Below are 27605 nucleotides of genomic sequence, written 5' to 3' on the forward strand. Positions count from 1 at the left end.
CTTAGGAGTCCAAGCAATTAAAACGTATGTATAAACCATTGTGCTCAAAGGTTGTAATTCTTTTTTCACATTGTCACTTAGTTTTTACTTTTTAAAAAGGATCATTTCTGCTCTAGTTACTGTTTAATACTACAGAAGGTTTGATAGTATTGCAGACCACCCTGTACTCAGTCACTGTCCTATACCTCTCCCCTTTTCACACAAAAGCAGCTGCAAAACAAAGTTTTTCTAAAACCAGTCAAGAGTAAAATTCTTTCTCATTTGTCTTCCAGACACGAAGATCGATTGAGAAGTTATTAGAATGGGAAAACAATAGGTTATACCACAAGGTGAGTGCCGCAGGGAGCAGCTTCGTACTGTTGGAGTCTGAATTGCACAGTATGGAAACAGATGCTTTTGTTGAACGAAAAATATGAAAGGTGGACAAATGGGCTAGTCTGTGTGCTGCAATAAAATACAGCTCATTTTTCTTCTTTTTCTTTCCTCCTTGTCTAGCTGTGCTTGCATTGGAGACTGAGCAAAAGGAAATGTGAAACGAATAACATGATGGAATATGTAAGTTAAAGGGCTGTTTTGTGAGTTTCTCTATTAAATGATCATTTATTTTGCTTCTGATCTTATTCTTTTCATGATTATTAATCAGTAAAGGTGTCAGGAGCTTAATCGCCTGAGTGCAAGGATTTTCTACGGTTCACAGATGCATGGTTTCATGTGCAGGACTGATTTATAAAGTTATGAATGACTTGAAAACAAGGCTTCACTGTGTTCTGAAAAATAATAAATTAATTGCCAAGATAAAATAGCTTGAACGTGTGTTGATGGAGTGTGAAATTTTAGATGCTGTATAAAGAATAACCACAACTTTGGTTACGCAGCAAGTCAGATATGGCTGTTTTATATAATGCTAATCAAGTCTAAAAGTATGGAAGAAGACCTTTCAGCTAAACTGTTGGAGCTTAAGAAACCTTTAGCCTTTATAGATATTAACTGCCCCATATCTCAACTGTCTTGAAAGTATCTTTATCTTTAATAGGGTCACCTAAAATATTTGTAAAGTCAGTCTTACAAGTAAGCTACAAAAGACACTTCGGTTTGGTTATTATTCCCTAAAAAGTTCTCAAGTTATAGAAATATATACGCTGAAAAGTTGCATGCCTTCTTCAGTCAGTCAGTATGGGATTTCAGTTTGCTCACCTAGCTGCCTTCTTGCTCTTTTATTTGTTTTCTGTTTTATTACTGTTTTCAAAAACTTTTGAGTGTAGTCAAGGGAGAGTGAATGTGGTGAGATGAGTCTGTTAAATTGATTACATCACTGAAATATGTAGGATTTCCTTAATTGGAGAAGTGAGTGGGCCAGGAAGGGGTTAACTATTGAAAATAAAGACTAACCTTGGAGAAATACTTAGGATAGCACTTCTTAAATATGTATGGTCTTTTGTTATGTGATATTTTGTCTCTTCTTTGAAACAATAAAGCCATCATAGATGCATATAAAAAGATTGGTTAAAATAGTGTTTAAATAATTAGAAATTATCTTAAAATCGTCTTTTCACTGCTAGCATTCCCTTTTCTTCCATTTTCACACTAAATCCTATTTCTAGCCTGAAACATAAAAGGATTTTTAATGTCTGTTTTTTCACAAACTAGCTCTATTTACTAAACTGAATAAGTAGATTTTTGTATCATTATCTATTATATAAAACATGTTAATTTATGACGAGATACATGATATTTCACTATAAGCAGGAAAAATAGCAAATTTCAGTAAGCTGTTTTGAGCTTTACCCATATGAAGATGTCCTGCTTTTTTCATCACAGAATGCTTCTGTTTTTCTACAGAAGTAGTTAGTATTGTCACCTCAAATCCTTTGCAGACTAAACTGAAATTAAGCAAAAGAGGCTACAGTTTTTTTAATTAATTTTGGAGGGTGGCTTATTAGAGTTTAAACAAATGTTCATCTTTTTTTAGGTGAACCTGTATGAAATCATAGTCACTTTTTATATAGTGGACATTCTGTTAACTAAAGATTTTAAATCAATTGGTCTACTTACAGGACTAAAGTTAAGCTTGTGCATAAGTGTTTGCAGTATCAGGATCGAAGAGTGAGAAATATTTTTAAAAGCTTCTAACAAGTTAGCTGTCGAAATATTTAATATAGTTATTTTAATCCAACATTGATTTTCCACAGAACTTGTGTTCCATTCTTTTGTCTGGTTTCAGAGTAACAGCCGTGTTAGTCTGTATTCGCAAAAAGAAAAGGAGTACTTGTGGCACCTTAGAGACTAACCTTTTGTCTGTAGCTAGTTAAGATGCTGGTCGTATTAAAGCTGTCTTAAATTTTCCATTTATAAGTTAACTTTAAAAAGAAGTGGGGCGGAAAAATGAAGCTAAGACTTTCAAAAATGAATGCGGAAAGTGAGGCTTCCATATCCATATTTTGGCACCTAAATAGGGCTTGTCTACAGGAAGGTTTTATCTGTTGGTCTTGATGCTAAACAATGTACAAGTTGTTTCACTTCACCAGTAGAAAAAATGACTTGCACCTCTTCAGCTTATTCTAGTTTGAAACACGGCCTGAATTTCAAAAGCACTCAGCACCCCACTGAGGTCAGTGGTGCTCAGCATTTTTGAAAATCAAACTACTTACTGAATTGCCTAAATTTATATTTAGAATCCTAACTTTAAGGCTTTGAAAATCTTGGCCTCAGTGATCAAATCCATGGATTAAACACCCCCCACCCCCACCCCACTCATACACACCTTTTTATAAAAGACAGATGAGGCATTTATCCTTTAAACAGCCAGCTAGTTTTTTTCCTATGCACCCAAATGTACCTACTGAGTGTCAGCTTTTTGTCTGTTTCAGGTAATATGCTTTTTATATGATAGGCTTTTGATGATGAAACGTATTATTTAAAAAACTTTTAGGAATGCAATTTTAATTGATTAGAAGAAAGGCTACCTCCTTTTACCAGTGTGCTTTGAATTGCACAGTTAGAAACCAATAAAATTCAATAACATTCCTTTGTTGAACAGAGTAGAGTGTTAGGAGTCCCAATCTTACTGATGTGTCAGTAATTTTATGGACAATTTTATGGAGGAGGAAAGTTTTGAAAGAGCAGTTTTTCTTAAGATGCCCTTCAACACACACTAAGGGGTAGATTATATTCAGATATGTTATATTGATGGCCTCCTATAGCAAAATGGCTCACACATTAGAATCTAGCTCAGAATATTCATGTTGAAACACAAGTCAAGTTTCTTGTTACCTACCTGAGAATTTGTTTGATATGGAGATGGGCCTTGAATTATGTAAAACAGATTATTAGTGGAGTAGTAATTAGTACTGTTTATGGAAAATCATTGAAACTAAGCATGTTTTTTTTATTTTCAATTGATTGCAAAACTGATCTGAACTGAGAACAAATATTGATAGTTTAGTTATAAAGTTATTCTTACATGTATTCATCTTCTCTTTTTAACATCCATATCTTTACATTTTGTTAGAAAAAAATTATGAGCCAGTTAGCTGAGTTTGTCAATGAATAATTAGCTGGTGGCTTATTTTAACATGACCCGTGAGCCATATGTTTCTCTATCCCATATGATACTCTGGCTGTTAAGGTTTACTGCCCTTAGATTGGCACATGATGTGTATCATCATTTCCTAGTGGTTCCTTACCTAAAAAGGGTAGCATGGCCCTTGATTGTTCATTCCTTCCTCTCTCCCCACATTTTTAGATAAATGTAAACAAATTTTGTGAGTGGTTGCTGTGATGAACTTCAGTTAATGGATAAGACTGATGCCAAGTTTCATTAAATTTGTTTTTCTTTTTATACAGGTCATTCTGATAGAATTTTTACCAAAGACACCGATTTTTCGACCAGACTAGCATTTGCTTTATTTATAGAGACTTATCCAAGTATGTTGTCTTTCCAATGGTGCCTTGCTTGGTGCTCTCCTGGTGGTGATATAGCATTGGTTCTACAGATTATTGTGGTGGTTTTTGTTCTTTTTGTTTTTTAATAACAGCATGTTCTAAGTGCATTTTGTCAAAATTTGCAAAAGTCATTTCATGCAAATGTTAAGTACTACTTAAGTTATTACTTGTACTTCCTATGTTTGTTAATGTATCTTGATTTTCAGAGTCTTTTATATGTGTGTGTATATATACATAACATAAATATACAGGTGAAAATAGCCTACAAGCGAGCAGATATTTTTTTAACCCATAATACGCATAATGAGTTGACTGTAAATTGTGGAAGTTTTTAATATTTAACCTGTATACCTAAGTAACTTCTATGACCCTCTCCAGATTTTGCCTGTGACATTCTAGTTGTATATTTTTATTCCTTCCCCCCCCCCCTTTTTTTTTTGGCCGGGGGGGGGAACAAAGGGAATATCAGCCAGCCACCTCTACTGAGATAAAAAGATATGCTTGTTTGAAACTGTCCATTTTGGAACCCAAATGTCAATGCACCATTAGAAGTGTCTGTGCTCTTTTGTGAAGAAATCTATCAGCTGGTTCTGAAGAAGTCCTATCTTAAAGGTTAATAAACCAGAATTTGAAGTATTTTACTCAGACTAGAAAAATCATGGAAAGGTTTGCATGCATCTAACGATTACTAGAGCTCAGGATCACAAAAATACATTAGTATTGCAACTTATAATGTATATATCTTAATTCAGGTTAATGCCATGTAACAGCTTAACTCTTTACTTCTTATTGTTTACCAGAGCTTGTACACAAGGGTGCAAAAATATTTGTTTCAGTAAATTTATTGTCCCAAGAAAACCTTTTCCAGGTTTTTTAGGGCTTTTAAAAATGCATTTATAACCTTACGTAGGCAGTTGTTTGAGAGAAATCTTGAAAAATACAGTTCCAGACACAAATGGAGATGGATGCCTTGTATCACAAAATTAGTCAAAGCAGGGTACGCTGGACAATAGTCAGAACTTAAGAAATGTGCTGGATAAATATTTATTGCACCCTGATTTCTTCCCATTTAGGTTTACAAGGTTTATTTTCTGCACAAATATGATTTTAAAAAACCTGGATATGTGATGTATGCTTGGGTCAGGCCAGTCCTATTTCATTCTGTTACTTATCTCACTTTGTTGTACATATCTTCATATATGTTTGTTTTTAATAGCTACTCAGTAATCTTATTTTTAAGTTTGTTCTTTGTATGACTGGAATAACTGTACATGAACATTAATGTATGCTAAGAAACTGTTACTCATACATCTGTGGTAGCAAGCAATAATGTGAATAACTATGACAAACAAATATACTCTGCTTAATATTCGTATGAATGAAAAGTTGATATCACGACACAAATACCTTTCTCTTTTTACTCTTTTTACTCTTTTAAATACAGGTTCATTTCTCATTAATATATACAAGTACCTGGATGTTATGAACTATTTTTGTATACTTCTTCAAAATAGTTATTCTCTATAAATCTTCACTAGTGAATGTCATATTCATTGTTTGATATTGGGAGCTGTCTAGAAAGGTCAAGGCTTTTCTCTGAATTATCTTAAGTCTGTGTTCTCTATATATGCTCCAGAATAGAGATCTTCCATTACTCAGCTTTTATCTATTGATTCCTACTCTCTGCTTTGAAGAAAGGAGCTCTTGTGCTTTTTGTGTAAGCTGCAGGTACGTTTTACTGTTATCAAAGTTCCCAATGGACTGTATAAAATAGCTCTTTCATGGACATATTGTTGGGTATCTGTTATCCCTTCCAGTTCCCCATTGGTATTTCATTAATGAAGAAGTGTCTGAGTGGCTTAAAGATTTTCACTTGGGGCATATCTCTTGTAAAGTTCTTATATGTAGTACTGCCCTGTGTTAACACAAGAGCCATGACTGCTCAAGGTGTCAAATATTTATTAACCAAATGGATGTCAGTCTCATTTTATCAGACTTTACAGCTCATTTTTTAAACTTCTGTATCACTCTTTGAATATCTGTTGTAGAAGTCCAAATTAGAGTTTTTGTACATCAAAAACTTTGGAAATTCCTTGACATGAAGGACAAGTCAAAATATCTGAAATGCTCGAAGAAGCAATACGCAATGTCTCTGACTTGGGATGGCTCCAGAGAGACTCAGGAGTTTGGGATCATTGAGGCAGTTATGGCTGACCAAGATTCTTAAATCCGTGGTTTCTCCTGTCAAAATAGACCATTCATCCAGTAGTAATTATAAAACTTCTTTACACAAATCCCTTAACTTCTGAACAAAAATCATAGAAATTGGAGATGGAAAAGACCTTAAAAAGTCATCAAGTTAATCTCCGTTGCGGCCAGTAAGGATTTTTTTTAACATAATTTCTAGTGTTTTGTCCAATCGGCAGTAGGTTTACATGTCTCTAGCAATGGTTTCATTTCCTACAAGTCCAACTACCAAAATAAAACAATTTATCGTGTGGGCAGGCCGCAAGACAGTGGTAAATAGAAAAGGGAATCAAAATGCTGCTCTCTGTTGCAGGATATTTTCAGGCTGCCCTTTTATAAATGAAAAGCAGTTAACATACTAGACTAGTCTGTGTGTTAACTGCTTTACAATTATAAAGGATAGCCTGAAAATATCGTACAAAAGAAAGTAATCTTTCTGATTCCCTTTAACTAGTTAACTTATCAGTCTTTGCTTGAACTGTGAAGGCTGGATATGCACTTAATTAAAAAGAATACTAATGAGAAATCTTAACACAGTATCTAGTTATGCCTATTTAACCTTTAGCGTGAAAAACTGGTGCTAAGGGCATCAGTGACTGTATTTGAAAGTTATTTTAGATAGTTGATTTGTAAATGCAGTTGCCTTTAATTGTTTGGCCAGGATTTCTCTTTCTTTCCATAGTATAAGCAAAGAAAATCAGTTGTCTCCATCATCAAAAGATGCACTGTAGTTTTTGGGGAAAGGCTCCCATTCCGGAGGGCTTTGGATCAGGCCCTACATGAGAAGTCCTGATGGTATAATATATTTGCAAGAACCCTTAACAGTTGGCCATTGGTTAAGGTCTGAAGCTTCCAGTGGGATTTGCAGAGTTTACAGTGAGCTGTTAATTAGAGGAGGGAATCTTTATAGATAAAAGTTACATAAAGCTAGTAAGCATTTCACAGTCCCTTTGGTAAGGGTACTTTTTAATAAATTTTACAAGTAAATCCAAGAATCCCAGTTACACTCATCAAAATAACTGAATTTTTCATTACCATATGCTGTGGATTCTGAGGACTTGTAGTAGTAGAGTTCTAAATATCATAGGAAAGGGTTTAAAAACTGTTTTTCCCCAAATAGTTACCAATTTCCATGTTGCCAACTCATGATTTTTATCACAAGCTCCTGGAGGCACGTGATTAGGTTAGAGTTTCAGCTTTTTTTTTAATTAAGTAAATTTGTAGCCCTCGTGTTTGCAGGTAAAAGCTTGAATACGTGAACCCTAAAGGCTCAGAAACTAGAAGGAAAAGAACCCTCAAATGTATTTATTTATTTATGTATTTATTTATTTAAAATCAAGAGACATTTAAACAAATCTAACTTTGAGGGGGAGTGACTCATGATTTTGCAATAGTTGAGGTTGGTAATCCTGCAGATTGCTGATCCAGAAAGCTTAATACTGAACAAAAAGAGATATATAAATGGGACATGTACCTCTTAAATCCAGTAACCTGTGCTATATATATATATATATATAGGCAGCTCTAGTCTACACTTGAAAGCACTGCATTTTTGTAGATAAGGGCCTTCTCCCTCCCTGAGGTCAAATTTTTTAATGTGAAGGATACTTAAAATCAATCAAGGATGCATCGTAGTCTCAAAAGATGTCTTGGATTCATTGTAGGAACCCAGTAGTATGGATGGTGCCTTCAGCCTGGCTGGCTTTGGATCCATGACTAAAACCAAGTTCTTGCATACATAATTTGCTATTGAAAGGACGGTGTTTCAGAAGAGAAATCTGTATTCATCATCATCATCACTAATTCCCTCCAATTTCTGTGATTCTTTCCCTAAAACCATCCTTCCCATCCTGTTAAGTATACACTTTATACTGATTTTGTTGGCCACACTTAGGTGAAAATATAATTCCTGAGGCATTAATAGGAAAGATGATAACAGAGCTAATAGGCTGAATGGGCCTGACTACATGGAAGCTTATTTTACAAATTGCTTCCCAGAAGGTTACTTGGACTTTAGTCTGCATGACCATTTAAAATGTAATCAGCCTGTGGCCAAGGCAGCCCACTTCACTGTGTGGTGTGAGGATGTTAAACACAATGAGCATTTTAGATCACCAGATAAGGATAGATGAATTCCCTTGCTGTAAATGCAGAACCTGAATGTTTCCAAGGAAGACTAGTTCCACATTGAAATGCTTTCCATATGCTTCCCCTTTCTATGACAGGTGTGTCTGCAAACTGGGTGAGCCAGGATTTTCTGGTAATGATAAATGCAAATGTTCTTTTTGCTGGGAGACTTAATCAGCGGGTGCCAGTGGAAAAAAGTGCAGTGGAAGCAAATGCTCTTGCTACTGTGTGATGTGGCTCATGTGTGCCATATCCTCAGTTAATGCAGTGCTCTAGTTCACTGCCATATTAATATATTCAGTTTTGTTAGTAACAGCGTGTCAAACTTTGGACTTTGTTATTGTCTACTGATATAGATAGCATCGTTCTTTACCGCTGGAATCTCCTGGAAAAGTGGTAGTCAGTGTGATTTGGTATGTTTTGAGACTAGTTGTTAAAAAAAGAATCCTCTGAGTTATGCGTATTAAATTTAATTTTGTCAGTGTATATCCCCACCACATCACAGCTGTATGAAATAGATTTTTTGTAACCTAGATTGTTTTGTTTAATTGAAAGACACTCTTTTAAAAGTTCATCCAGGCTTATTTCCTTTGATACTGCTTCATTAAAATCAGCTTGTCTTGGAGAAAATGAAGTTACACTCTCCCATTTACCCTCAGGAGTCAAGCATTTGTGAAAGTTACAATAAGGCAATGGTGCAATCAAGGTAATTGTAATAAATTTTAGTTAGGAAGGCAAGGTGCAAAAGGCTGAACATAGAGCTTGGTAACAGAACTCTCTGAGCGTACTTCAAAATGGGTTTCTTTCTGTATCAAACGGTATTGAAGGATGAAGGTTATGTCAAGGCTAATTGAATCCCTTTCCTGAGCTTTTGTAGACAATGTTCTAATTCCCACTACATTTTGGGTCTCCAGTAAGTGCCTCATTAACCTTTTTGGCTGTGCCCTAATTGATAGAGATTTCTCCAGCTCTGTTATTTATGAGAAACACTTCCACCATAGAGATAAAGCATCTTCTACCTTTCTGTTAAACTATTTTAAAACTTAAGATATCTAGCTCAAATAGGAATCATGGATAAAAGTGGGACAGCCTTAATTACACACCAATCTCTTCCAAAGCTAGAGCCTGTAATGCATGGTTAATTGTATTCAAAGAAAAATCTTAACTTGTCCATACAGCTCCTGTCATGTGACAACATATATAAGACCCAAGAGTTAGGATCCAGTGAGGATAGCTTAAATTCAGGTAAATTAAGTAGATTTTGTAGCTGGGTGTCTTTTATTGAAATGGAACTGTTAAATGTTCACCTTTAAGGGGCAGATATAACATTTTTTAATGGTTCTTGCAGTTTAATTTTCTCTTTGTAACAAACATTGAAAATTACTTTGCTTCAAATGTCAAAAACTAGGATCAATCATTGTAATCTAAAAATTTTGTTTCAATCATTTTTATTTTGTAAAAATGGGGTTGTTAATCCATTTTATAGACCAGGCTTTAGCAACCTTTTATAAATCAAAATATGCTGGTGCAGTGTCATCCTAAAATACTTTAAGGTGGGTCTGCATATGGAGGAACTTTCTTAACGAGCTTTAAAAGTTAAGTTTGTGATCTCTTATGTTATGGTTACAACACACTTCCTAATCCATCAGGATATGCTTTGTATATATTTTAAAATAGAAGGTTTTTTTCAGAGTAAATTGTTTCAAGGAAATTAGAGTAGTTCAGCATTAAAGTGTGTAACTTATTAGATTTCCCTAAAAGACCTGAATTTTGCAGTGAAAATGCTGACCTAGGTTCAACTAAAATAAGGACAATTTATTGCAGATTGTATGGGCTAAATTAATCTCTCTGTAACTCAGCTGATTAAGTGAAGTTACAGAGAGATACCGTTGGCTGTATATGGTTAGTAAAATCCTGTGAAACACATTATAAATCAGTAATCCTAAAAATGACCTAAGAGATCTGTCAAATTGGCCAAATAAACAAACTTGTTAAAATAACCACACTGCATCAATCTATGTTAAATAAAAACCAAATAAATAAATTTACTTTACATTAAGATTTAGTAGCAGCCTCCCAAATACCTAAATTCAAAAGTAATCATGTGATTTAAGGGTATCGTGGTAATAAACAGTTGAGAATATTAGAAGGATTGGATTGCTGTGACTTGAGGATATTAACATTACTCTTCAGATATTTTAAATCCAGGGTGAGTGACTGAAAGCTTAAAGGCCAGTACTATGTTAATGGGGAGGTGAGGGAAATGAGTGAGGAGAGGATAATTTTAAAACTGCGCAATTGTAAATATGCACATTTAACAGTATTTAACCACGTCTGCTACTATTACTGAAGTTAATCTCTTGTTGAATTTCACAACTTTTTTTAATGCATCAACCTTCTGTAAGTTTTTTCTGACCTGACCCAGGATTGGAATGGATTCCAATACAAAACCTTTTTAAAGCATTTAAGTTGTATGTATTACAAACTAATAAAATAATTGTGAAGGTCTTTACTCAGGCTTATTTTGTTTTATAAAACATTGAAAGCTGTTTTATGGCATAATAGCTTATTTTAAGTGTTGAGAGACAAGGTGGGGGAGGTAAGAGCTTTTATTGGACCAACTTCTGACAGTGAAAGACAAATTTTCCTTACACAGAGCTCCTCTTCAGGTCTGTTTTAAATCATATCAAGTTAATACTTTAAATCTGATTTAGATAGAATGAAAAATCAATTGTGAGTGATTTACTGTTCCTAAACTCTCTAGAACTGCAGTATTCAAACTGGATAGTTTTGCCTACACTGAATTTTTCAAACTAGCTTTTATTTAACTCTGTGGCTAAAGTTCTTAAGTATTTCATACCAGAGTGATATTGGTATATATTACCATTATGGTGGAGTAAATAACACCATTGTTAAGGCTGTGTTTCAGTTTTGTTTTATATATTACTTACTTACACAGTTAATATATTATTTCCATCCAATTGACAAAGTCAGGAGCTTATTCCCATCAGAATCATTACTGTTTCATTACTTCATATTAGGCAAGTCTACCAGGCTGTCTTACAAAACCTAGTAATGTTCCTTAAACTGAACCTTAATGAGCAATATTAACTCCACTTCTATCCAGTGCTGTGAGGAGAGTGTTGAATTTAATCAGCCAACTTATTTCTTTATGTATGAAACATTTTACCCTCTTCGGTTACTCTGCTTAGGAAATCCCTAACAGCCTCTTTTTAGATATATTTAAAAAAAGGCCCTGGAACTATTCTGAAGCATGCAGGGTGTTGTAATTTCAGCTTGCAAAGCGGTATGATACAATGTTGCTGAGCAGAAAAGCGCACGATAGATTTAATGTAGCCAATTGTGTACTTTTGAAAAAAAGAGTAACTGTTCAGTGTGAGTTAATTTTGGATTTTTTCAGCATCTCTCTTTTAGGCTTTGTGCTGCATTCTTCTAGACAAATGCGTATTCCATGTGGGCCACTGTTCTGCTAAATGCTCTCAGTTCTCCCTTTGCAATCAAGATTATGTTGCTAAGGAGATTTTGCTTTTATTGGTGCCATTGATTTGTGTTAATACGTTTTGAATACCTCTCGGTATTCTTCCGTAGACAAGGCCAAAAGAAAAACTTCCCCGAGTTTCCCGATTTACATTACAAATGGAGCGGTGGTGTAATGAAGCCGATATAAAGTGGGCAGTTGAAAGGGAACTAAAGAAGGGCACTCAAGTGAGAAATGAAGAAATGTGCCGAGTGCAGTCTGCGGGCCGCCTTCGGCCCAGCTGCAGGAACTGGCTCATCAGGCCCGAGGGAGCAGAGCGAGCGCCTCCCTCCGCACAGACCACCCACTCGCTGCTCTCCGGGGATTACCTCACTGCGCACAGCGCTGCTCTGCCGGCCGGGGCAGGCTCGCTCAGCGCCGCAGCTTCCCCTAGGGGTCCCCCAGCCAGGCCGCGCGGCTCCCCGGGCTTTTCCCGGGCTCACCCTGGAAACAACCTTCGCGCTGCCTGAGGGCGTTTGTCTTGGCGGGTGTCGCCTCCCCATCGGACCCCTCCGTGCCCCCTCATGCTGCTGGCAGCTTCAGTGCGCTCTCGGGTGGGGCGCAAAGGATCGGCTGTGGCCGGCGTGGCACCTGTTGTGGATGCCAGGGCAGGAGGCAAACGGGGAGAGCGGCTCCCGCGGTGTGCCGGTGCTTGCCATTAGAAAACAAGGGTTCGTGTCCGACCCGGCCAGCCAAACCCCGCTGCCTCGGGCCTAATAAACAGTGAGCTGACTCACTACTGCAGCAGCCGTGCCACAGAGCGGCTCCAGTTGACACAGCTCCTCTGACGCCTGCAAAATCAGGAGCTGAGGAAGGGCCCCACCGGCTCCCGCTCCTCCCAAGAGGAGTGTTGCCAGAGGCTTGAGCAATTTGAAGGCAAGTGCTCATCGGCACGTGATAAACTGGGGCCTCTTTAACGTTTGCACCGAACCATCAAACCCCCCAAGCGAGTCGGTTTTGGAAAAGAAACGGTGGTCGCAACTCGTTCCTGTGCGAGCAGGATCAGTGCACGGTGTAGGGCAGCGCTGCAAAGGTAGGACCCGGTCAGATCAGGGACAGAGGGTGTTTCCCCCCCCCCCCCCCCAACTTTCAGCCTTATAGTTATCTGTCAAAGACCTGCTGGGCGAAGCGGGAGTTGGTTGGGGTGGTGGCGCTGCCAGGCAGCGCTGCTAAAGGCGGACCAGGCACGTGTGAAAACTACCACGGTAAACACTGCACTGGCGGACAGGCACTAGATATGTCGTCAGGATCTAAGCCGTCAGCGCAGTTTCTAACCCGATGCAACCAGAGGACTGAAAATAGATGTTTAGTATTGGTGCTGTTTGTTCCATCAGGTCTCCAGGCATTTGCGCTCCCTTCCTTCCTTGTCCCTCGTCACATCAACTTGTTTCTTTTTCTCCTTCCAAAATGTGCACAGCTGAGGAGCGACTTGACCCTTTTTAAATATTTGACCATCATGTACCCTGTTGGCTTGCTCATCTTTTTTAGGACTATGGGCTATGCTGTAGCTCACCAAAGCTTATGCTCAAATAAATTTGTTAGTTGCTAAGGTGCCACAAGTCCTCCTTTTCTTTTTGCGAATACAGACTAACACGGCTGCTACTCTGAAACCTGTTGTTAGCAGTGAGTATCTCACTGCCTTTGCTTCTTTCAAGAAATTAGTACAAAAATGCAATTAATTAGCAATTCACTTTGTAAACATTCACCAGGCAAACTGTTTGTGCTGCTACGGAAACGGCAAGGCTCAAGCTCTGGGTTAAGTTTTGGTTTATTTTATTGTTTTAAAGGGGGGTTTCAAAGGAAGGAAACAAAATGTAACCCCGCTTTCCAAGAAAATGAGCCATGCTTGCTTTTACTAACCCTCCTGACCAAAGGAGTTTGATACAGCCAGATCAGAGAACCAGAGTCAATAATACCCTGTGAGCAGCCACAGCCCAAGAGCTCATGCTAGGCTAGAAAAATGTCCTCATTTTTTCAAATGTACAATTGTTTACATTGTGTTAGATGTCTTACAAACTGAAAAAATGAGCATTTTCACCCTGAATATCAATCCCTCTCTTTAGGGATATCATAAGTGCAATAAAGCAGTGAATATGTGCTGGCTGAGTGACTTCATTACCTTTCACTTCCTTATGAAGGTGATGATAGCCATAGCACTGATGGTGTCTAAGTGTCTGTAGTTAAAGAGAGAGAGCAATTTAGCTCTAGTCCATACCATTTCCATGCATTCTACTTTTCCAGAAGGCTGTAGAAAGGATGAAAAATAAAACTTCCCCTCCTTTTGAAGATTTGGTACTAACATATCAGATCTTCAACTATTGAAGTGAAAACATTTTTGTAACAAGCATATTTCATTCCTGAATTAATGGGAGCAGGTAGGAAATCCAGTAGCCAAGCCTAGTAGTAGATGTTACAGCATTCTATATAATAGAACACTTTTTCTTCTTCCCTACCTCTTATAGCAGAGGAAGCGTTTAAAATTATTTATGCCTTTCTGCACAATTCGAAGAAAAAAGCCCAGTTTCAAAAAGGGACATCACAGTGGCTGTATAGCGGTAGCACTGTGAGAACTCCTTTAACAGACCCCCCCCCCCATTAGTAACAATTGAACAATATTTTGCGCTTTCATTTAAGAAAGTCAAAACACTTAATAACATAACAACTGCCATACTGGGTCAGACCAAAGGTCCATCTAGCCCAGTATCTTGTCTTCAGACAGTGGCAAATGCCAGGTGCTTCAGAGGGAATGAACAGAACAGGTAATCATCAAGTGATCCATTCTTAGTTTCTGGCAAACAGAGGCTAGGGACACCATACCTGCCCATCCTGGCTAATAGCCATTGGTGGACCTATCTTCCATGAATTTATCTAGTTCTTTTTAGAACCCTGTTATAGTCTTGGTCTTCACAACGGGGGGCTATTTAGGGATTTGGGGCAAAAATGAAGGATTGGTCCTGCTTTGAGCAGGGGATTGGACTAGATGACCTCCTGAGGTCCCTTCCGACTGTGATATTCTATGAACCTCAACAAACGTGAATGAAGCCTCACTTCAACTCCGTTATGCCCAATATACTGTTGGGTTAGCTGAAGTCAAGTGATGTTAAGTGAGTTGTGGGCACAAAGGACATCAGTAGCAGAGCCAGGAAGGAGAACCCAGCTCTCCTGAGTCTTAGTCCCACATTCTAGTCACTAGATCAATTCCTTCCCAAAATAATTCAGACGAGCTGTTTTTCTGTTTTTAAGCTTACTAATTATTTTCTAAGAAGTCCAATAATTGTTGCTTAATTTGAACTAAATTAGCTTAGAGGCTTAAAAACAGTGTAGTCTTAACAAATATGAATTTTTCCAATATAAGTTGTATGTATTTCATATACAGTTTTACAGATCACAGGTGACTCACTTCACGGCACTGTTCTCTCTAAGCTGTGCGCGTGCGCACGCAGATCCTAAACCCCGCGCACATGGCGAAACACCATGCACACAAAACTTTGCACAGAAGCACAAAAGAAATTTTTTGCACACACAGCCTGTCAAAAATTGGCACAGAAGGAATTTTTTGTGCAAACGGCCTGTCAAAAATTAGAGGGAACATTGCTTCACAGTATGTTGTGCCAAAAAGGAAATAGAGAACAATTGGATTCTCTTTCCTTTAAAGCTTGCACTTGTAGTGCACCAGAGTGCTTATGTACTGCTTATTCCATGTACATAGTTTGTTTTGGGTTTGCCAAAGGGCTCATGGATTTTTGAGACCTTTTAAAGAGCAGTGAACAAAACTCACTTTTTTTCAAAAAGGGAACACTGGGAACTTCCTTTTTAAATTCCAGAAGACAGTTAAAAGAACTTAGTACTGGCTATATATTTAACTTGTGCTTATACTGTCTACGGCTATACAATATACTTTATAATCTAAACCAAGAATTATTCTTTTCATGGGGTAGTGCAAATAGCTATAATAAAAGGCTTTAAACAACAGCAGGAGAAATGTAGGTTATTTTTTTCTCTCTAAAACCTTTAATCTGATGCTCTCAAAGCTTTTTACAAATAGTAGTTAAGCTTTTATCTTACCCTTTGAGGTGAATACTAGATCTATTTTACAGATAAATAGAGGAATGGTCTTTATGCTGTTTAGCAGCTCAAGCAAGGAGCTGTCACAGAGCCCCCTACTAGTCCTGCAGCCAGGAGAGAGAGTTGGGTACATATAATGGAAGACACACCAGAACCCCATAATATGTAGGACCTTCTTCTCTACTAGTCACTCTTCCCGCATGTGCTTGAGATCTGCATAGCAACTAGAATATACATAGAATAGGCACTCAATCCCTTAGGGAAAGGGCATGGCAACTGTGAAGAAGCAGAGAAACTGCCCACCAGCAAAGCAGGGGTTAAAGAGAACCTTTTGGGCCCAGCTAGCCCATTATACCTGCAGCCAATGCCAGGTCTGGAGTGGGGAAGAAAAGGAGAATACCTGGCTCAGTTTGGTGCTGAACGCCAGAGGCAAGAGCTAGCTGTCTCCATACCTGAGAGGAAGGGTCACTAGCCTGCCAGCCAATGCAGCCACCTGGTAGTGAGTATTGTCTCTTCAGCCAAGGAGGAGACCTAGGAGCCTCCTGCACCTGAGGAACTGATGTATGAAGCCCAGAGACATTGTGGGGTTCAGCCTCACCATCTCATGGCTGCCCCACTTGAAGGAGCCTAGGACCGTGGCAAGGTGCTGGCAAGATCCATGAGAGGGCACTATGAGAGGCAAGTCACCCAGCGAATTGGACTAGAGGGCTAACACCCCGAACTGAAGAGATAGTGGAAGGAAGAAGCCCAGGGCAGTAGATTTAGACTCTTTTTTGGGAGGCTGCTCCCCCCGCACCCGGTTCAAGGGTCGATGCACACAGGGCCAAGGGCTGGAAGCCTGTGGAGAGAGATGGTCTGGGTCCCCCTCCTTCCCTGCCTTAAAGACTGAGGCTCCTCAACCAAGCAGTGGGCTAAAAGTCTAACGTTCCAACCACTAGGCTGCCCAGCACCCCAAGCCCCCTGATACAGCAACCTTCAAGAAGAAACTGATGAAGATAATTTGCCTGTAACCCCTGTAGATTAGATCTAGTGGAAAATCAGATCTCAGCCAAAATATTTAAATATGTGGTGTGCAGACAGATAAAGAACACCAGGATCTGAGAGAATATATGGAAACAGATAATCTTGGGTTCACACATGTTGAAAATCCCAAAGAATGTTCACATAATCCAGGAATGCCATCACTTGGCCTTGAGTGCTTTCTGTTGCAGTGATCAAATCTCTCACACACAGTTTGACTTCTGAAAGTTACAAAATAGAGACCTAAGCCCAATTACACAATATAGGAAAATTTATTGGTGTTTGTACTGCAGCATGTGCACCTGCCAGTTAATGTAGAGATACACAATATATATATATTTGGAGACCCACAAACTTGTACCTAATTAATTAATCAAATTAAAACAGCATTCCAGTTTTCAAAAGTGTTGCTTCCCTAAATAAGAAAAGCCCTGTCATGACATTTAATAGTGTTTATCAATATCTTAGTACTCTCAGAGGATATCAGTACTTTACACACATCTTAATTATTGCACACCATCTCTGTGAGTCAGGTAAGCATTATTATAGCTATGTTCCCCACTAGTGCGTAAATGAGGCTTGCCCCAAGATTACAGAACTGGTAAAAGAACCAAAAAGCATCTTGACTCCCTGCACGAGAGAACCCTATATTCTCATATAAAAGAGGGCTGTTTATTACTTACATTATGAATGCCTGAGTAGTCTTTTTGTGGCTGGAGCTCAGACTGTTCTCACTGATATAAAGTGTTAGTGCAGTTATCTCATATTAAACTTGTTTTGATTTTCAGTTTGTTGTTCCATATTGTGCAAATAATTTCATTCTAAGGTTTAATGACAGCTGGACACATTGCAACCTCTCCGCCCACTGCTTTCTCTAGTGCAATGCAATGGGAATGCTAATAGTAGAAAGACCGATGCCTCTTAGGGTTGGATCTTGAGTTTGTAATATAAAAACACTTAGCAATTTTTTAAAGTTGTAAGAAGTACTTTTTGTGATTGGGTACTTAAAGACAAGAAGGTAAATCTTTCATTAAAAATTTTGCCAACATTATTTTACCATTCGACCTTATTCACAGCATATTATACTATTTGAGTGTAACTTTATTAGTCTCTCAAATTAAATCCTTCCATAAACATTCACAAGTCTGTGCCTGGGTATCAAATGCTTGGTATGTAAAGTTCTTCACAGACTTCAAAGGCGTAACTTTTCCAACATGCTCCAGGTAAATCCTGCTCCTGGAGAAGACAATGAGAGTTTTGCCCATTACATCAGTGGGAGCAGGATGAGGCCCAAAGCTCCTACTGGATTGCGTATAGTGTACATCTTTTAAAATCCTCTTTTTTGTTTATATATTTAGCATTCAGAATGCAACTCAGTTGCATGTTCAGCTGATTTTAATGAGTATCCTGTAATCAGTTAAATGGGAATGTGTGGAAAACCTGAAGAGTTACTTAATATCTGCAGAGAACGTCTGTTTACATTGTTGTGCCTCAGCTCAGAGGATACTTGGCATGTACAATGCATCTAAAAGAAAAATGTGGAAAGCCAAAGAAACCTTGAAGAGGATTGGATCCAATTCTGCGTCTCCCCCACTCCACAATACAAGCTCTGATGACTTAGTATTTTAATTAATGTCAATCCTTACCATCAAGGCTCATGGGAGCAATCATTAAACCAACACAAAAACATTTTAAATGGTTGGCAGCCTACCAGACACTGAGCTAAGCATTCCCATGGTAGACTGGATTGCTTCATCTCCAACTCTGCATCAGATTAAATACATTCTCTGTTAGCACAGACTCTAAAGCGTATTATTTTCATACTAAATAGTGCAATATGGTTTCAAAGTTTTCTATTTTAGAATGTTTTTATATTGATTTTCCAACACGAATCCATGATAGTTTTTGGATGTGGTTTACTTTGTTTTTTGTTGTTCCTAAAAGTTATTTTCTCTTTCATATTCTTTTTTCCACTTCCTCTCCACTAAACCAAAAACATTTTCTCTTAAGAAACTCTCATGATCATCAGACAAAGTATAAACCAATGATGGTGTGTATGTAGTTCTAAAAATTGCTGGCTGAATAGATTTTAAAATTAGACAAATTTATGCCTCTGGCACCTGGTTTCACATTATTTCACAATAAGATCATGTTGGTGTTCTCTGCTATCTATCCTGGTCTGTATGTGACCCTCATCACTGTAATATCTGAGCACATGTTCTTTCTCATCCCTGCCAGTCTTTTTTCCTCCCACCTTCTGTGTTTGCTGTTAGCTCAAATTGTTTTAACATTATGCTTAGTGACAGGCTATTAGTGCTTGTCAGAGCCACACGTAATGTAGCCATATTTTGTGTAAGCTTGACCTGAAATACCTCTGCTATTCCAATCCGTGGACCGCTTCCTGAGCAGATACTGTCACCCATTCTAAGTTATGATGAACTGGTGAAATCGGATATTGGGCCAAATCCTGCTTGGCTTTCTCACATGGGTAGCCCCAATGCATTCAGTGAGTGTGCTTTGGTAAGGAGAGCAGGATCTAACACTTTGTCAAAAATGTTGTAGGAAAGAGAGAGAGAGACCTGTTCTCTTTCACATGGGATATCTCTCTCCCCAGGTGACATAACAGTCTAATCTATTGTGGTGTCTCCTACTCTCAGCCTTCCATTCTTTCTTATGTGGACGCCTCTTGCTTAAAGGCCTGAGGACATACCGTATACATTTAGTTTTTGATGTGGCAGTCCTGTAAACAAACAGATGACAAAGGTGTTGACTGGATGTTAGGCAGTTCATTAAAAAGAAAATGACTTCGAAGACCTGGGTGACAGCAGAAGACTGCAGAGGGAATCTTCTTGATGATTCTGCCCGTGTTGAGATCAAATGAAGCAAAAGAGGAGCAGGATAACAGAGGCAAACTGATCTTGGAGTGAATGTAAAGGGGGGTTTGGTTCACAAAGCACTGCTCTTTCTTTCGTGGGGGTGTGATGGGTGACCACCCCACCCAGGACTGAAAGGGGTTAAGGTGGCCAGGGAGGCTAATTTAACTCTACAGGCTGCACCTGGAGCAAGAGGCAAGGAGCTAATCAATGTGTAGGAACAGGCAGGACCTGTATAAAGCCAGGTAGCTAACATCAGACAGCAGTGGCTGCTGGGAAAGGCTGCAGGAAAGCAGGTAGTAGTCACTTCCTTGGAAGAGGGTTTGGAGTTAGTACACCCAGAGAGAGAAGGGGAACCAGGTGTGGCAAGAAGTGGTCCAGGGAAGGAGCAATGAGGGAAAGCCCAGAACTGCTGAGCTGAGGGGCCCTGGACTGGAACCCAGAGTAGAGGGTGGGCCTGGGTTCCCCTAGCAGCTACTAAGGGAGTGGCACTAAAGAAGTGGAAGGGAAGACTGCCTAGAACTGGTAGGGAGAGGGGACTTTGTTACCCTGGAAGGGAGGAACACTGAGTCACCTGGATGGAGGGCTGAGTCATGAAGAGGACACTGCAGTTCCTGGGATGAAAGAGTAGCTGCAGGCCTGAGTGAGAGACAGTGACTGCATGGAAAGGGAAGTCGACCTCAAGAGCTAATCCCCAGAGTGACCAGGAAGAGGTGCTAGACCAGCAGTGAGTGGTGCACCCAATGTCGGGGGATCAGAGAATGAACGGGCCCAACTGGAGCTAAGGGATGGGAATTGTGGACAATCAAATGGCTACATTAGTACATAAGGAGCTGTGGCTCACAGGATTCATTTGCTGGGAAGAGGGCACTGGGTACTAAGGGACAGGGATGAATTGGATTAGTAGGGTTTTTGGAGGGAGGGCTGAGGCCAGAGGATGTTTAAATGAGAAGGAGGTTGGGGTCAGAAATGCAATTGGCTGGAGGGAAGGCCTGCAGGACAGAGGATGGCTTGATTAGAAACTGGTGGGGACACAAACTCGATGGAGCTGTAGGAGCAACGGGCTGGATGAATCGATGTGGATGAAGTGTGCATGGAAATAAGGAGGAACAGGACAAGAAGGCTATGGGGGCTCCAGCAACAGTGGATGGTAAGAGAGAAACAGTTTATGGAAACTTGAGAAAAAAGAAAAGATAGGGAAGTGATGGGAGCAGCTCAGCAGAGCATAGGGAAGCCATTGGTGGAGTGGGGCATAGACTGGCAAGAACATGAGAGAGTAAACCGAAGCAGAAGTTAGAAGATTACTAGCAAAGGAAAGCAGATAATGTGGGAAGGGTGAATAAAAAGAAAGAGCTGCTGGAAGGGTAATGGCAGAGACAGATAACTAGAAAAGGAAAGATTTGGAGGAGGAAGGGGGGATATGGAAAATAGACATAAGGAAAGGAGACAGCCATGGAAAGAAAGTCAAATGAAGATAGAGGAGACATACCTCTCTACCCCATCTCCTCTCAGAAGAAAGGCAAACACATACTTCATTTATTATTATTTGTATTGCCATAGCACCTAGGAGCCCATTGTACTAGGCACTGTACAAAAACAGAACAGAAAGACAATCCCTGCCCCAAAGAGTTTACAACCTCCATAGAAGGCAAGAAACATCAGATGGATACAGGCAAATGGGGGCATACAAGGAAACAGTGAGACAGTATTAGTCAGTGTAACAGGCAGTGGTCTCAGCACACCAGCAGGCTAACCATTGTCATGGGTTTTGTAGGTATGAGGACAAAAGAGAGTTGTGAGAAGAGATTTGAAGGGGAACAATGAAGTGGACATGAGAAGCCCCAATCAAGCAAAATGACAGAAGGTGCATCTCTCTTACATTTTTTTAAATAAATAAGCTGCCCCAGTGTTCTCCCTACATCCATTGTCTAGGACTGACCCAGCCAGCTCCTTCCACCATTGCTGCCCAAATGTGTCACCCTTATTTCAGCCTGCTCACTTGTTGGGGGAGGAAGTCTGATTTTTTTTTTATAAATTCTCAGAAGCCTTCATATTTCCTGACTCCCTTTCCTTCAGAGAGGCAGTTGTCTTTCTCAGTTTCAGTGTGACTAAAAAGAGGGAGTAAAACATCTTTAGATGTCATAGAAGAGCTGTATCTTCTCAACCCTTTGTGTTGCTCCAAATGTTGCAGCCAGGACAATGGGGTCATCATCATTCCTGCCACATTTTGCCTCCCGCCAATGGCAAGCACATGGTTGTTTTTTTCCCCTCAGATTAGTTTAATGTGCAGGGTAAACTTGATTTGAAAAAGACTTCTCTTCTGTTGCGCTAGTCAGCACAGAACTGATTCAGTAGCTCCAATAACAAAGCATTTAGAGCAGTCACTACTTTTGAAAATGTTGATTCAACTCTTTGAGTGACCATGGCAACAAAGATAGGATGGAGACCTTTGAAGAAAACTTTGAAGACTATTTAAAAGAGGAAGAATGGATGGGGGTGACAGAGGGAAAGAGAATAGGATTCATTTGCTTCTTAGTGATGCTATCATTTTAAGAGGCTGTACTAATTCCTATAATAGATTTCACTCCTGGGCAAAGAATGCTACCGAAAAGCCTAGCATGAGTGCCACTTCCCATTGAGATAATGTCTAGGACTGTAGTCAGGTTTTTTGCTATATTTGTTTTGACAAGTAGATTCCTTTGCTTTATCTCTCTTAAACAAGAGAAGTTTTAAGGCTTAAAGAGTTGAGCCCTCTGAGAAATCAAAACTTCAGTCTTTGAGGTTGTGCTAAGTATATTTACTCAAGATTTATGACAAATCCCACAGAAGTAAGGAGAATGCTTAATACAATTCAAATAGGCTGGAATTTACCATCTAAATAAGTACTAATCTACTGCCTGCCTGTGCTTCCCTGGTAAGAGACACCACTACTCTCAATGTAAAACAAAAGAGGACTTTAAGGAACTAGAAAGTCTGAAAATCCTCATCTTCAATTCATGGGATATTCCCTTTTAACTGAAATTTCAAAGGTTATGCCTTCTCATGACAAAGGCATTTTTCAGGTTTTGCAGCAGTTTTATTCTTTACCATTTTTAGTCTGTGTTAAGAAAATCCCATCTCTTAGTTCTGTATTATGTTCCTGTTATAAACGAGTAAGTTTCTTGATCAGCAAGCCTTCTGCACTTCTAACAGCTATCTTTCACTGCACTGTGTTTTCTTGTCAGTTTCATCTATGTGTTTTGAAGACAAACAGAAGTCTTCTCAGATTTGGGGTGAGATACAGTGGAATACTTTATCTTCTTGAGGCTTTATCTCAAAGCCCTGACGAGGCAATAAAAGGGGTGTCCTGCAGCAGGAGCCTTTAACTTAGTTTAAAGGAGGGATAACAATGGATTCTGCTTTTCTATTTTCTTTAGCATTCCCCAACTGCCATGTCCAGCCATCCTGAAATGGAACTTTGCTTCCTATGAACAAATATGGACAGGCATTAGTTACAAGTGAAGGGGGTTCAGGAATACACTGCCCTCCTCTTTCTCTAAAAGCAGAAGGAGAAGTCCCCACCTCCTGCCTTTTCACTGGCTGGTAAAGAGACAACTTATTAGGCAAGACAAGCAGCAGGAGGAGCTGGTACCTGAGTGGGGAGCCTTCTCATCAATAGGTGGAGTAGCAGCAGTACTCACACTGTCCCAACTCAGAGTCACTTCTGTGTCTACTCTCTGTAGGAAGATTTGTTGCCCCACTGCCTTTTTCACTTCCTTTAGAATAGTCTATTTCAGTGAAAAATCCTTGTGCTGCTGTTGAATAGATTCAAAGTGCATATTACATCAGCAGCATTCTAGTCTTAGGCCTTTGTATTTTATCTGTTGAAGTTCACTGATCAGCTATGGAGATGTTGGGGAAAGAGGTAATTTGGGGCCATGGCATCATGGTTGATGCTACCACGTGGTTATATTGCTCCACCAGATCATCCATACATTGGTAATGCTGTTAAATAGGTTCCCTGTTAGTTCTTGGTTCACTGGATTCTGAAAATCTCAAAATTCATTGACTCAATAGACTTTAAGAAGGAACCATTCTAGTCAGTTTGCCACCTAAGAAAGATAGTGGGAAAGCTATGATTTTCACTTGGATGAGGTGATCATCTGACAGAGAGAAGTATGTTTTTTATGTTCCCAGTATCCACCCCTTGGCTAAAGATAGTCTAGTATGTGTCTGGCTGACAGTAAAGATCTGGAGATAACTTGGGAGAAACCAAATATTTACCATGCAGGTCAGGATACAAGGTTGTTGATAGAATTGTCTAGGTGGGTATTTAAGTCTCCAAGGACCTAAATAAATAAATACAATCTAGAGGACTCCCACACCATACCTGGCTCCCTCTGGTAATTCCTCTAAGGCTTGAAACAGTAGGAGTCCCATGTTTCTTGTCCTTTTCTACAAAATAGAGTACTCCAGACATCCTTTATTATTTATAAAGCTGGCCACTGAAGAGATTTCTGTTTTGCAAGACATGTACAGGTTGTTGGTGTTTCATTTTGTTCCACATCAGCGTGAAACATTGACAGCACAGTATTTCTGGCAAAACAGAACAATCAATTTCAGGGCCCACCAACCGAGGAGCTAGCGAGCTGGCTGGCTTGTTGACTGTCTAGCAAACAAGCAAGCTCGCTGAGGCAGCCCAGGGAGCTCGCTGAGGCAGCAGGTGACACTGGGTTCCTACCAGCCCAGTGGCTGGCTGGTGGGCGGACTGTTGGAAAATCAGGTTGAGAGGGTGGCCATGAGGCAAGCAGCCTGGCCAGTCCACCAGTTAGCTTGTCTGTCTGACTGGTTTCCCTCTAAGCTTTTGGTGGAATTGACATGTTCCCATAAAATGTTTAAATTCCACTGAAAATTCCAAAGGAAAACTGTTCCATCAGAAGCTCTTCTACCAACTGTTGTCACGCATACACGGTACTGTGTTGTTTTTTGCATACAGGTCTGAGTTACATTTCAGCTAATTATGTAAAGTAACATTGATTTACGCATATAAAACCTTACTTTTTATTTAGTGTAAATTACATTATATTAGAATTTAGAAGTATTTGAGGAGGGAGTGTTTGGTGGATTATTTTATTTACATCAGAACCACAGGGTAGCTAAGTGAAGTCCACAGGATAAATGCAGCTGGCAGAGTTCTAAATGTTGGCCTCTTGGAATCAACATGGGGCATTGCGTTCTATGAACTGTAGTTTCCATGGCCATGGCATTAGATTAAAATGGCTGCTTCAATTTATGGAAATTAGGTATGGTCATTGGTCTTTGGCATATTGCCAATGTAGCCCTGAATTGGCAATCCTGGTATAAATGACCTGCCCATGACTTGCTGAAGGTCATTAAATGCATAAACTTCTAACCCTATCAGGTCTCCTCCAACAGAAAATCTTTTTTCAAATGTTGCTTGCTCCAATCAGTTCACTAACACTGTTTGCTTTCTTCTGTGTTGACATGATGGCTTAGCCTTAGCTTCATCATGACTGTTTTATTGTCTGCTAGATCTTTATTTTCCTTTCTAAACTTCATGTGAACAAACCAATTGTACTTCATCAGATTCAAATTTTGACTGTCTGCCAATTGCTTTCAAATCTAAAAACAATTAACCAAATTTAAGATCATTCAGAAAACAGTGAGAGATGAGCACTTCCACTTCACAAAGGTTAACCAAATGTTTGGGCTGGGTTTTTTTTAAACCTTGTAAGGATGGCTTTTCAGCATCTCGGCTTTATTTTATATGTCAATTCTCAACACTATGCCTGACTTTCCCTACTATACATGCACACAAACACTCTGCTGTTCAGCTCATCATTCAAATTCTGTTCAGTGCAGACTACAGATTCCAGTCTTATCAGCAATTGCCAAGAGAGATGCTTTTTGAATACATGTGGAGGATATCTGCTTTCACTGTTGCTGATTATTATAAATCACATGACTAGAAAAATAGAAGGACTGTTGCATCCTTTCACAGACAACTAATTTTGCTTGTTTTAAAGAACTAAAGAAAAGATGTCTATAATTTTTTTTCAGAGTCAGATTCCAATCAGTTGCGTATCTTGGAAGCAAAGAACACAGCTAGCTCATACAAGTATCAGGGCTGAATGCAATTTAGTTTATCAGGGCAAAACTCATTCCAGTTCTAACACTACTAAAGTTAATGGAGTTTCACTATGGATATACTTGGCCCCAAAGTTTTATTTAAACCTTAAGAACTCCAACCAAAGAAATACGACACAGTGTAATAACCTACCATTTTCCCTCGGTGTGTAGCTTTTTCATGAGTTACTGCATGTAGAGCCCAAAGTATGGCCCCTTATCCTCCATGTGGATCCATGTTAATAGCCATTGCATCTGCACAGTCCCATTGACTACAAAGGGGCTCCATGTGTGTGCAAAGGGCCACTCATTTGCATCTAACTGCAGGATTGAGTGTAGTTTTGTACACAATATGTACTGATCTCCTGATTTGTGTACTTCCCCAAACTGTGTTCTTCTGTGGATTTGAAAAATAAGTACTTCACTATAAGTTTTTGAATATTTTATTTTTGTCTTAAAAACAAAACAATAGAAAACAGTGGGAAAAAAAACCTTGGGTTATCTATTCAATTTCCAAATGCTTTTTTGCATCTGAGATGGTCATATTGAAAGCTAAAGGGAGGGGGCTAAATTCTGCTGTTACATCAAAGTCACTCCATTGACTTAAATGAAAATATGCTATATTTACATCACTGTACTTGGGAGGGGAGCAAAATCTGGCTTAAGAACCTGTATTTTCTACAATACTACATAGTTTGCCATTCAATCCTTGTCGTGCCACAGAATTAGGATACAGAATATAACCTTCCTTTAAAAAGTGTGTAGGCCTCATATTTGTGAAGAAAATCTTCTAAATATAAAATGTTTCAGTGTTACATATCAGTTTGCAAACATGCAGCAAAACAATATATTTGAGAGGCATCAACTGCCACATTCTTCTCAAGGGGGTATTAACTCTAAAACACAATTATGACAATTTAAATGTTATTTCAAGCTACTGATCATTTTAGCAGAAATATATAGATAATGTTCTAATCCATCACTGCTGAATGCAGTAACAAATACTGTTGGAGGAGTGAAACAGGGCAAATAGTTGCTCTCAAAGGTTACAGGGGGCAGAGAAAGAATGGTTACTTACCTTACAATTACTGTGAGTCTTCCTAAGATGTTGTCCACATGGTTTCCTCTTGGTGCATATGCATCCAAGATTGGATTCTTTTGGACAGCAGCGTACAGTGGTCTACACTGCCTCTTTGTTAGACTGTTCACTGCCTTTTGACTATTGAACCCAAAACAACTCAGACACTTGCTGATTCTTGTGTCTCAGGTAGGCACCAGAGGGAGTTCCTTCCTGCTGCTCTCTTGCTCTCCAGGATGCAGGCAGACAACTGCGGACTCTTCTTTGACATATCAAAGGACCTTAGGCTAGAATCTCTTGGCTCACTGGGACTCTTACAGCGAGGGACTGACCAAGGTCTGAGGTTTATATATTGTTCTTCCTGTTGATGTCTACCAAGGCTTGCATAAGTGTCTGCCATAAGAAGAATTTTAAGAAGGCTGCTCTACCTTTTTGAGTCTACTTAGAGAAGGAGAATAGCTCAGGAAAATCATCTTCTACTAAACAAACAAGGCACCTTTAGTGCCTGTCATTAAGCAGCACTGAAGCTTCAAACAAGGGTCAGGTTTAAACCCCAGAGGTTTCACTTATGCCATACTGCTAGAGCCCC

The 27605-nt window shown here is 39.3% G+C and overlaps 1 protein-coding gene and 1 long non-coding RNA gene across 5 annotated transcripts in view; both read left to right on the plus strand.

Annotated features, from left to right (window-relative positions):
* The window catches only part of CHIC2 (cysteine rich hydrophobic domain 2), a 39294-nt gene extending 28473 nt beyond the window's left edge, over window positions 1-10821 (plus strand). For 3 of the 4 annotated variants that reach the window (XM_007071039.4, XM_037897785.2, XM_043544382.1), the window contains 3 exons: window positions 273-329; window positions 496-555; window positions 3844-10821. In XM_007071039.4, coding sequence (XP_007071101.1) covers window positions 273-329; window positions 496-555; window positions 3844-3894 — 168 coding nt within the window. In that variant the 3' untranslated portion in view covers window positions 3895-10821. Of the gene's footprint in view, window positions 1-272; window positions 330-495; window positions 562-3843 lie in introns of those variants that run through there. The other variant, XR_006290097.1, reaches the window with a different exon arrangement.
* Window positions 10822-11177: 356 nt separating this feature from the next.
* LOC122465342 lies at window positions 11178-27604 on the plus strand. The gene is made up of 3 exons (XR_006290098.1): window positions 11178-12887; window positions 21587-21676; window positions 27206-27604. It is a non-coding gene; the product is annotated as an uncharacterized LOC122465342 (long non-coding RNA).
* Window position 27605: the final 1 nt, after the last annotated feature.

This window comes from Chelonia mydas, chromosome 4, assembly GCF_015237465.2.
Source record: "Chelonia mydas isolate rCheMyd1 chromosome 4, rCheMyd1.pri.v2, whole genome shotgun sequence".
Taxonomy (NCBI): domain Eukaryota; kingdom Metazoa; phylum Chordata; order Testudines; family Cheloniidae; genus Chelonia; species Chelonia mydas.